The sequence below is a fragment of the Oncorhynchus tshawytscha genome, unplaced genomic scaffold (assembly GCF_018296145.1).
Source record: "Oncorhynchus tshawytscha isolate Ot180627B unplaced genomic scaffold, Otsh_v2.0 Un_contig_388_pilon_pilon, whole genome shotgun sequence".
NCBI classification, from domain to species: domain Eukaryota; kingdom Metazoa; phylum Chordata; class Actinopteri; order Salmoniformes; family Salmonidae; genus Oncorhynchus; species Oncorhynchus tshawytscha.
Window position 1 is genome coordinate 977,479 of NW_024609827.1, and position 12,522 is coordinate 990,000.

General features: G+C 41.9%; 1 protein-coding gene across 3 annotated transcripts in view; it reads right to left on the reverse strand.

Moving 5' to 3' along the window:
- Positions 1-804: 804 nt before the first annotated feature.
- LOC112239410 (B-cell lymphoma/leukemia 11B) overlaps positions 805-12,522 on the reverse strand; it is a 57,544-nt gene continuing 45,826 nt past the window's right edge. For 2 of the 3 annotated variants that reach the window (XM_042319165.1, XM_042319164.1), the window contains exons 3-5: positions 6,002-6,744; positions 5,072-5,887; positions 805-4,833 (exon numbers count right to left, since the gene is read on the reverse strand). In XM_042319165.1, the coding sequence (XP_042175099.1) occupies positions 4,213-4,833; positions 5,072-5,887; positions 6,002-6,744 (2,180 nt within the window). In that variant the 3' untranslated portion in view covers positions 805-4,212. The remainder of the gene's footprint in view (positions 4,834-5,071; positions 5,888-6,001; positions 6,745-12,522) is intronic. The other variant, XM_042319166.1, reaches the window with a different exon arrangement.

Below are 12,522 nucleotides of genomic sequence, written 5' to 3' on the forward strand. Positions count from 1 at the left end.
GTTAATCACATGTATTAACCAGTGGCTATCTGTGCTATAAAGAATTATAATCATGTCAGTATATTGGGATTTATAGCGTCACATTGATGGCAGATGTTATACCTGCATACTAGCCTTGTTTATACCTGGTTCTAACATGCGTCCTTTGTCCTGATCTTGTCCACATTCTGATTGCGACCACATATTTAGACGGGTGTAGATGATTAGAAGACTCATTGTGATCATCCTGTCCACCTCCGGAGGTAGTCAGACACGCATTGTGTCTGGATATCTCACAAGGTTAGGCAGATCTGGACAGAGACCACCATTTAAACCATCATTATTCTGCCCTTTAAAAATCATTGACAGGTGACACCTTTGACTGATTACATCAATGTGCGTGTTACAATAAACAAATAAATATTATTTTTGAACGAATAGCTGTGAAATAATTTGCATAAAGGAAGGGACCAGGAAATCTGGTCACAATGCAGACACGGTGGATGGATAACAGACATATTTTAATACCATGTGTGTAGACACATTTCTGGAAATGTGGACGCAATCAGAATATAGACAAGATCAGGATAAAGAACCCATGTAGGCACCAGGTATAAACGGGGCTGCTGAGGGCAACAGTTTTAAGCACCAGTCATGAGACATTCAACATAACTACTGGTGGTTAATTGTAAAATAAACAACTAAAGATGCAACAATGGTAATGTAAAAGATGCTAATGTTATGAGTAATAGTGATATTAATGTTAATAACTACTTCAGATGTTAGCAGTAATGGTGATAGTCATGTTAAAAAATACTTCAGATAGGCAATTGCAACATTTATTGGATTTGTTGACTTTCTTTGCAACACATTACAAAAATACATATATGTTCAAAACAGCCGACGTTACTGCTGCTGCTTCGAAACGACTTATTTTTCACAACAATCCCTCAAAAAAGAAAAAGAAAAAAGATTTTTGTACAAAGAGCAAAAGTCATGAAAGTTGAAAATGTGTTAAAATTTAAATTTTAAGTGCCATCACAAGAACTTCAACCAACCATGAGAAGAAAAAAAACAATATTGTCCATGAACGCCTCCTAAAACTGATTTTATAAAAAAATAAAAAAAATAAAAACATTTCTCCCATAACCCATTGCAGAATCCCAATCCCAAAATGCCTCTGATATTCTGGATGATTTCTAATTTAAATGTTTTTTTAATCCATATTAGGATAGATTTACCAAAAAAAACGACTTTAAACATTTGAATCAAATCACAATTGGATTGGGAAGGTAAAATAGGCTAACAGAATGTTGGAACCATTTGTTTTTAAAAACACAGCATCATTTATCAATATTACAAAGACACTGTGTATCGTCATACAGTGAGCAAGAAATGATACGGAACTACTCATGTAAATCTACTTCATAAAATCCCTCCACCATCATAACCACACAATGCTCGTTACGGCGTTCAAAACATTGAACAAAAGAATACTTAGTTATTTCAAAACACAGAGGATTTCATCATTAACATACTTCAAACACTGTAAACATAATTCTGGTACTGAATGTTTTTGTATGAGATGACTCGTTCTGTTTTGCGAGTCTGTCTTCCTGGTTCCTCAATGCGATTAAAATAACTCTCTAGCATCCATATTTTGGATGGAATATATGAAGCTTGTTCAGAAGTGGGAATTGTAGGTTTCTCCTCTCCGCTGTCTCAATTGCAATAATAACAGTTATTATAGTTATTATCAACTTTGTTCTGAAGTGAGAATTGATTAAAAAAACATTTTTTTATTGGAATACACTAAAGATGTACTCTTACTGAATATCAACATGTGTTTTCCCCAAACGCATGTCTCTATGGTATCTACACCTTTTCAGCCAGTCGCATACATTATGATAACTAATCTATTCCATTTCCACATGCTGATCTGAAATGGAGGACCATTATGAGATGAGTGTTTTGTGTAAGAATCTGATTTCTGTCAACAAGATGATGATAAATAGGAAGATTTTCATTCGAGAGCACACCCATGTCCAATTGCCTAAACACACACAGCACATTTAAAACAGGCTGTGTGAAGTGATATCTTTGAGGTGAGGTGATTATCTCTATTGAAGATGGTTGTATTAAGGGAAGATGTGGCCTCAATCTTCCCTAATATTGGTCCTCTTTCTCTCTCTCTCTGATGTCCTTGGTATTAGATTTGACCAGTAGATATGCATTTGGGTTAAAACACACTTTTCATATGCTTTCAATTTCATTTGAATGACTTTGATCCTTGCTTGGGTCTCTCTCTCTTTCATTCTATGTCTCTCTCCCTCTCTCCCTCTATCCCCTCTCCATTTTCTCTATTTCAATTTTTCATTTTCTACCTCAAGAATGATCCAATCAGATCTCAAGGTCATGTGGCCATCAGTCTAACATCTGTGCTGAACATTATTACCATAACTCAATGTAAGTCAAATAGGCTTTTTTAGATTCATTCAAGGATGAGCCATCCTCATTCCACGCAGCTGAAAATCACAAATTGTAAATCCCTAAGAGTCATGAACGCCACGTACAGTGTCTTCACAAATCTGTTATTGGGCGTTAAACCCCCATATCGCTTTGTGAAGCAAAATGAACAACCCCCACCTTTTCCTTTTCAAAGCTGCTCTACTAATACATGAACGCTGAGTTAGTGAACTGTGAAAGCAGGCAGGCAGATTGAGGCTTAGAGCACACAGTGGAGAAACACAGGCATTGATATGAATTCCATTCTGAGACCGTTTTGCTGAATCCTGAGGGGATCAGAACTCACCCTGGGCGACGAGAACACTACTGTTCAAGAATTCCCCAGAAGGAACAATGAAATGATTCTAGAAGTGGAATGTACTGTACAATGTAGAATGTTTAAAAGTTTAACTTAACAAATTGGTTTTGATGAAGCTTTATCAAGTGTCAAGAGGGTGTAAGGGACATTGCTGCTATGTTGTTCAAATGTAAACAGTATGACCAGGAAGGAAGCACTATTGAGAGGACCTGTATTGCAATTATCTAGTGAATGGTTGCAATAACAATGTATATTATTCAGAACTTAAATAACTCAAGCCACAGATCTTTGATTGTTTTAGTTAGAGTGGACATTCCAAATGTAAAATCTGGGGCTAGTATACATTTAGTTTTTGTTAATAATGATGGATCAAAGAAAATCTAATATTTACATAATGTTTGATGAAATAAAACGGTTTATTCTTCCCAAAACATCCACACACATAACGTTTTATAGGACTGTTCTCCTTTCCACATTTACTACAGCAAGTTTGAACTGATATATCTTAAATATTCCCATGGTGATTTAATCCTGCATCTAAGGAGTTCATGTCAATGTCTGCAACCGCTATTTATGTCCCCGGCTAATATTGGGACTGTGGGGACTGGATTGCATCATCATAATAACACATGCTGATATTAAAAAATAATAGTTTGTGTAAAATTGGCTGTAATCCATTCAGACTTTTAAAACATCAACATTTGTTTTTTTTTTAAATCCTAAAATGTAAATTCTGTTGTCATAGTGACATTCAGTGCTTGATGTCAGAGATGTTGACCTAATAGGATATTAATAATACAGATAAAAAATAAATAATTGCTATCATAATTTAAGACGTTTACTCATTTACTTATAGTTTCCTTAAAGGAATTGGTTTTAATTAACAAATCAAAATTAAAATTGTATTTCTAATCAAGTGTGACCTGTTTCAAGTTATGTTTTTTAGAAAAAAAAATCTTCAGCATATTTTTTTTAACTTACTAGCTAGCTACCTAATTCCCTATAAAACCCCACAAAGATGTACCTGCACATGCCCAATATCTTTACAAAACTCCAATAAATACAGACATTATTGCACAGTAGAAAGGCTCAATGGATTCCGAAAATGATAAAATCCTCAGATAGATCAATAGTTGGCAGGAAACTAAAGGTTTCTAGAAACATCCCATGTTTCCCTTTGTTATATTTCTCAGTTGGCAGTTTCTGTGACAAAAAGAACAAACAAAAACAGAATTACGTACATTAAATTGTCCCAAAAATATTCAAGAAGATGAAAGATTATCCAGCCAAGCCCCGTGTTGAAGTCCTGTAAGTGTTCATTCAGAATGAGTCTGAGGTGTTAGCCTAGCCTAGCCTTAGCTTTAGCCTAGCCTTAGCCTAGCCTAGCCTTAGCTTTAGTCTAGCGTAACCTAGCCTCTCTCAGCCTCCTCCAGTTTGACGTCGCTGGCCATCAAGTGTTCCCCGTGCCACTTCTTCATGTGTTTCTCCAGGGTGCTGTAGACGCTGAAGGGCATGTGGCAGATGTCACAGCGGTACACCTCCTTCCCAAACTGCCCGTGGGTCTTCATGTGGCGAGTTAGCTTGGAGCTCTGTGCGCAGGCGTAGCTGCACAGGTCACACTTGTAGGGCCTCTCTCCCGTGTGGCTGCGTCGGTGCACCGTCAGGTTGCTGCAGTTCTTGAAGATCTTCCCACAGTACTCGCAGGTGTCGCTCCGTCTGCTCTCCTTACTAGGGGGTCGACCCGGCCCGGGACCCCGCAGGAGGTGAGGGGTGGAGCTGCCGCTGCGGCCCGATGCGCCCACTCCCTCCAGGAATTCCCCAGGAGAGGTGGAGAAGCGGAGGGAACCCGTCTCGGAGGAGGAGTGCTCTGAGGAGGTGGCGAAGGGGGACTGGCGGGCGTCACTGAAGCCGTGGAGGAAAGGTTCTCTGATGAAGTGGCGTGAAGCGGCGTAACCCGCCAGGAGCTGGGAGTACATGTTCTCTGGGGAGATGAGGGTCGGAGCCGCGGGGAGCTCCAACTCCTTCTCCACCTTCACATCAAATAGAACGAAATTAAAGTTTATTTACACTGAATTTAACAAATCTAAACCCAGTAAAACAATACAACTAGATAAGAGAAAAATTATGTACTTCTTTCAGCAGTCTAAAAGTCTGTTTTATAGTATTGGAAACAGTTGTGTAAACGACAAACATAAGAAAACATAAAAACACAAGTTATTTAAAAAGAATAAAAGTCACTTAAAGGAGTAGCTAAAAGGGGGTTCTTACCTTGATTCTCTTGTTGGAGGGGTTGGGGCTGGTGATGGGGGTGGGCCGGCGGTGGAACAGTCCAGAGAAAGAGTCTTCAGACCCACTAATCCTTCCGTTCATCAAGGGCCTCTCCTCTCTTTCAATCTCTCTCTCTCTGTCCATCGCTCTGCCCATCGCCCTGTCCATCGCTCGCTCTCTGTCCCGCTCAATCTCCATCTCCCCCCTCCCTGCATCTCCCCCCTCTCTCGACTCTCTATTAGGCTGCCTCTCCCTATCCAGACTCATGGTCTTCTTGGAAGGGGCCAGCCTCAGGTGATTGTCCAGGTGGTTGTATGGGTGCATGATACCCACCCCTCCGCTCTCCGTCACTCTATCCCCACCATGAGGCTTCTCGTCTGGGGAAGGCCTCGACCCGTTCTCCCTGTTCTTGTGGAACTCTGAGTCCATGCTCAGGTTAGACTCAGGCCTACTTAGGCCGTTCCTCATCTCCTCCTCATCCTCAATTTCTTCCTCCTCTTCTTCCTCTTCCTCATCCTCTTCCTCCTCCTCGTTGTCCATCCCCATTCTTCCCTCCCCCTCTCTGCTCTTCTCCTCCCCCTCTCCTCCCTCTCCTCTGTTCTCCTGTTCAGGGGAGCTCCCCATGGAGCCTGTCTTGTGTATGTGTGTCTTCATGTGTCTCTTCAGTTTGGAGGCTTGAGAACAGGCATGGTCACACAGATGACACTTGTAGGGCCTCTCTCCTGTGTGACTCCGTCTGTGGACTATCAGGTTGCTCTGGAACTTGAAGGTCTTCCCACAGAACTCACAGGACTTGGACTTGGCTTGGGCCTGGACCTGAATGAATGAATGAATGTATGAACAAATTAATTCTTAATTGTCCCATAGGGGAAATGTCTTGGCAACATTACAGGCAATTCTGTAATACATATAAGACATTACAATACATACATCAGCATATATCCCAGGACACACTGCACATACCTGGGCCTGGTTCTGGCCCTGGGGAGGAGTGGTGGCGTTTCCCTGAGGCGTGGGGGGCTGTGGGGGGTAGGTGAGGAACGGTGGGGGCTTGGAGCCCGACTGGAAGAGAGTTGGACTCAGCAGGCGGTGCATGGGGGGCACCCGGGTGGGCGAGAGCGGAGGTGTAGGGCCTCCGTTGTTAGTATTGTTGCCAACCGCCAGCTCTCTGAGCCTTCTGGAGAAGTCCATGGAAGGAGGATCCATTGGGGTCAGACGCATCACCCTCTCGAAGGCACTGGGGTGCTGGAAGAGCAGGGGCCCCATCTCCTCTGGACCCAGGCGCTCCAGGAGGTGTCTGGGGGGCGGGGGTCTGACGAAGGGTGGGGTGGCAGGGAGCCGGGTGTCCAGATAGCCCGGAGGGGGACGGGGGTGGTGAGGGTGTTGGGGATGGTGTGGGTGGTGCTCCCTGAGTAGTGGCGCGGCCATTCGGAGGAGGTGGAAGGAGTTAGAGGTGTCCCCCAGGAAGGTTGGTAAGGGAGAACGAGGGAGGGAGTCTCCCCCACCCATGGGAGGGGGGAGGGCCATGCGAGGGGTGAGGGTGTAGTTGGAGGGGTGTGTGTCCAGATAGATGCGGATGCCGTGGGTGTGTTGGGCGTGCTGGAGCAGGAACCAGGCGCTGGTGAAGGTCTGTTTACAAGAGGTGCAAATGTAGCTGGACGGCTCATCTTTACCTGAGAAAGAGAGGGGGGGGGGTAGAAAAGGGAGTGAGAAAAAGGGAGCGATTGTAAGTGGTTGGTTCCTATTTTAATAAGAGGTGTCTGGTAAATGACTAACATGAGAAAAATGTAGAAAGGAATGCATGACTGACTCACACTGTAATACAGTTTTGAATCACCTACATAACAACATAGGTATAATCAACATGCATACATTATCGTTTGTTATGTCTGGAACGACAGCATATAAAATTAGGATCTCAATGACCTTTTCACACGACCCTGCTGTACACCAACATAACAACATGACGTGGGAGAGATATTGTATTCTATTCTCCCAGGACAGTCGACTTCATCACAGAGCTCCCACGGAGAGAATATCATATGATAACCTGAGTGAGAGAATATCATATGATAACCTGAGTGAGAGAATATCATATGATAACCTGAGTGAGAGAATATCATATGATAACCTGAGTGAGAGATGTCATATGATAACCTGAGTGAGAGAATATCATATGATAACCTGAGTGAGAGATGTCATATGATAACCTGAGTGAGAGAATATCATATGATAACCTGAGTGAGAGAATATCATATGATAACCTGAGTGAGAGATGTCATATGATAACCTGAGTGAGAGAATATCATATGATAACCTGAGTGAGAGATGTCATATGATAACCTGAGTGAGAGAATATCATATGATAACCTGGGTGAGAGAATATCATATGATAACCTGGGTGAGAGAATATCATATGATAACCTGAGTGAGAGAATATCATATGATAACCTGAGTGAGAGAATATCATATGATAACCTGGGTGAGAGAATATCATATGATAACCTGAGTGAGAGAATATCATATGATAACCTGAGTGAGAGAATATCATATGATAACCTGGGTGAGAGAATATCATATGATAACCTGAGTGAGAGATGTCATATGATAACCTGAGTGAGAGATGTCATATGATAACCTGAGTGAGAGATGTCATATGATAACCTGAGTGAGAGAATGGTTAGTGTGATCTCCTCAGACAAACACATATGCATATATGAGCAATACGAACTATATGCAAACCAACCCGGGGCTACCTAGGGGCAGGATAATACTAATGTGTGTGTGTGTGTGTGTTTTGGTGTGGGGGAACTAAAGATATATGACAAGAGAGAGACAGGGAGAGGGAAAGAAAGAGGGAGCTGAGAAAGGAAGAGAGAGAGGGAAACGCCTCCGCGAGGGTGACAGCATTCCCTCCCCCATATGCCCCCCCTAGGCACAACTACGACAACATAACCAACAAAAACGGGTCACAACTCCTGCAGCTCTGTCACATGCTGGGTATGTACATAGTCAATGGTACAGTGGGCTTTGAGGGGACTCCTATGGTAGGTACACCTATAGCTCATCTCTTGGCAGTAGTACTGTCGACTACTTTATCGTTGACCTCAACCCAGAGTCTCTCTCTCAGAGTGTCTACTTGAAACAGAACAAAACTCAATCATGAGGCACCAAAGTCAAAGGAACGGAACAATATTAAGAAACACTATAGATGGAAGGAAAGTAGTGTGGAAACCTACAGTGCCTTCCACTAATATTGGCACCCTTGGTAAATATGAGAAAAATGGCTGTGAAAAAAAGGTCTTTGCTGTTTATCCTCTTGGTATTTCAGTCAAAATATTCACAAAAATCAAACCTTAAATTGAAGTAAAATCATTTTTTTTTTTTAAATAAAACGGAAATAAATGAAATAAATATTTTTCTCCAAAACATGTTTGCCACAATTATTGGCACCCCTAGAAATTCTTATGAGTAAAATCTAGCTGAAGAATATTCCCATTCATATTTAATGTTTAAAGTTCACCTGAGAGATTAGGAACACTTAAGTGGTAAGCCATGACTTCCTGTTTCACTAGGGTATAAATATGAGGTGACACACAGGCCAAGTTCCCATAGTCATCCATCACTATGGGAAATACAGTATACAGTAATGATGTGTGACAAAAGGTTGTTGAGCGCAAAAATCAGAAAATGGCTACAAGAAAATATCTCAACGGTTGAAAATTCCCATTTCCACGATCAGGGCAATAATTAAGAAGTTTAAAACAACTGGAGATGTTAACAATCGTCTTGGAAGAGGACGTGTGTCCTATTTTGACCCCGAGCACAGTGAGGGGGGATAGTTTGAGTGGACAAAACATCTCCAAGGATCACAGCTGGAGAATTGCAGACGTGAGTTGGGTTTTGGGGTAAAAAAAAAGTCTCCAAAACTACAATCAGACGCCACCTACGTAACAACAAGTTGTTTGGAAGGGTTGCCATAGAAAAGCTTTTGTGTAGTGATCGTCGTTGGTGGAAGGAAGAGTGGACCAAAGCGCCCCGTGGAAAGTGATCATGATATTTATTTACAAGAAACACTAAAACAAAAATCCCCAAAAACGAAAGCAAACAGTTCCGCCAGGCACAGACACTAAACAGAAAATAACACCCCCACAAAACCCAAATGGAAAATCACAATTTATATATGATCCCCAATCAGAGACAACGATAGACAGCTGCCTCTGATTGGGAACCACACTCTGCAAAACAACAAAGAAATAGAAAACATAGATTTTCCCACCTGAGTCACACCCTGACCTAACCAAACATAGAGAATAAATAAGTATCTCTAAGGTCAGGGCGTGACACTTTGCTGTCATCAAACAACAAACTCAAGCGCCTACAGTTTGCCAAACGTTACTGGAACTTTCAATGGGACCGGGTTCTATGGTCAGATGAGACCAATATAGAGTTTCAATGGGACCAGGTTCTATGTTCAGATGAGACCAATATAGAGTTTCAATAGGACTAAGGTTCTATGGTCAGATGAGACCAATATAGAGTTTCAATGGGACTAAGGTTCTATGGTCAGATGAGACCAATATAGAGTTTCAATGGGACCGGGTTCTATGGTCAGATGAGACCAATATAGAGTTTCAATCGGACCAGGTTCTATGTTCAGATGAGACCAATATAGAGTTTCAATGGGATCAGGTTCTATGGTCAGATGAGACCAACATAGAGTTTCAATGGGACCAGGTTTTATGGTCAGATGAGACCAACATAGGGTTTCAATGGGACCAGGTTCTATGGTCAGATGAGACCAACATAGAGTTTCAATGGGACCAGGTTCTATGGTCAGATGAGACCAACATAGGGTTTCAATGGGACCAGGTTCTATGGTCAGATGAGACCAATATAGAGTTTCAATGGGACCAGGTTCTATGATCAGATGAGACCAATATAGAGTTTCAATGGGACCAGGTTCTATGGTCAGATGAGGCCAATATAGAGTTTCAATGGGACCAGGTTCTATGGTCAGATGAGACCAATATAGAGTTTCAATGGGACCAGGTTCTATGATCAGATGAGACCAATATAGAGTTTCAATGGGACCAGGTTCTATGGTCAGATGAGGCCAATATAGAGTTTCAATGGGACCAGGTTCTATGGTCAGATGAGGCCAATATAGAGTTTCAATGGGACCAGGTTCTATGGTCAGATGAGGCCAATATAGAGTTTCAATGGGACCAGGTTCTATGGTCAGATGAGACCAACATAGAGTTTCAATGGGACCAGGTTCTATGGTCAGATGAGACCAACATAGAGTTTCAATGGGACCAGGTTCTATGGTCAGATGAGACCAACATAGGGTTTCAATGGGACCAGGTTCTATGATCAGATGAGACCAATATAGAGTTTCAATGGGACCAGGTTCTATGATCAGATGAGACCAATATAGAGTTTCAATGGGACCAGGTTCTATGATCAGATGAGACCAATATAGAGTTTCAATGGGACCAGGTTCTATGATCAGATGAGACCAATATAGAGTTTCAATGGGACCAGGTTCTATGGTCAGATGAGGCCAATATAGAGTTTCAATGGGACCAGGTTCTATGGTCAGATGAGACCAACATAGAGTTTCAATGGGACCAGGTTCTATGGTCAGATGAGGCCAATATAGAGTTTCAATGGGACCAGGTTCTATGGTCAGATGAGGCCAATATAAAGTTTCAATGGGACTAAGGTTCTATGGTCAGATGAGGCCAATATAGAGTTTCAATGGGACCAGGTTCTATGGTCAGATGAGACCAAAATGGAGCTTTTTGGAAACAAACACCAGGGGTGTGTTTGGTGTAGACAGAAAGATAGATATACAGAAAAGTACCTGGTCCCCACTGTGAATTATGGTGGTGGATCTTCGATGTTGTGGGGCTGTTTTTCTTCCAAAGGCCCTGGACAACTGGCTAGGACACATGGTATCATGGACTCCATTAGGTACCAGCAGATATTACCTCAAAACCTGACTGCCTCTGCTAGGAAGCTTAAACTGGGCCTTGGTTGGATCTTCCAGCAGGACAATGAACCAAAGTACACCTCAAAATCAACACGAAAATGGTTCACTGACCACAGAATCAAGGTTTTGCCATGGCCATCCCAGTCCTCTGGCCTAAACCCCATGGAAAACCTGTGTGATGAGCTGAAGAGGAGAGTCCACAAGCGTGGACCTGGGAATCTGATGGATCTGGAGAGATTCTGTATGGAGGAATGGTGTTCTCCAACCTCAATACGCATTATAGGAGAAGACTCAGAGCTGTTATCTTGGCAAAGGGAGGTTTAAAGGCACAGTCAACTTAGTGCATGTAAACCTCTGACCCACTGGAATTGTGATACAGTGAATTATAAGTGAAATAATCTGTCTGTAAACAATTGTTGGAAAAATGACTTGTGTCATACACAAAGTAGATGTCCTAACCGACTTCCCAAAACTATAGTTTGTTAAAAATAAATTTGTGGAGTGGTTGAAAAACAAGTTTTAATGACTCCAACCTAAGTGCATGTAAACTTCCGACTTCAACTGTATTTCCGTGAGGGGTGACCCACAAAATGTTGATAAAGTCTCATATGTATTGGGTGAAATACCACAGTGTGGCATCACAGCAGCAATATTTGCAACCTGTTGCAAAGAACAAACACCATTGTAAATACAACCGATGTTTATGTTTATTTATATAGAGAGAAAAATAGATAGAGAAAGAGAGAGGGAAATAGAGAGAGAGAAATACAGAGAGAGAGAGAGAAATATATAGAGAAATATATATAGAGAAAGAGAGAGAGAGAGAAATAGAGAGAGAGAGAGAGAAATATATATAGAGAAAGAGAGAGAGAGAGAAAGAGAGAGAAAGAGAGAGAAAGAGAGAGAAATAGAGAGAGAGAGAGAGAGAAAGAGAGAGAAAGAGAGAGAGAGAAATACAGAGAGAGAGAGAGAAATAGAGAGAGAGAGAAAGAGAGAGAAAGAGAGAGAGAGAGAAAGAGAGAGAAATATATATAGAGAAAGAGAGAGAGAGATAGCAATAGAGAGAGAGAGAGAGAGATAGCAATAGAGAGAGAGAGAGAGCAATAGAGAGAGAGAGAAATAGAGAGAGATAGCAATAGAGAGAGAGAGATAGCAATAGAGAGAGAGAGAGAGAGCAATAGAGAGAGAGAAATAGAGAGAGATAGCAATAGAGAGAGAGAGATAGCAATAGAGAGAGAGAGAGAGAGCAATAGAGAGAGAGAGAGAGAGAGCAATAGAGAGAGAGAGAGCAATAGAGAGAGAGAGAGAGAGAGAGAGAAATATAGAGAGATATCGATAGAGAGAGAGAGAGAGAGAGACAGAGAGAGAGAGATAGCAATAGAAGAGAGAGAGAGAGAGAGATAGCAATAGAAGAGAGAGAGAGAGAGAGAGAGAGAGAGAGAGAGAGAGATAG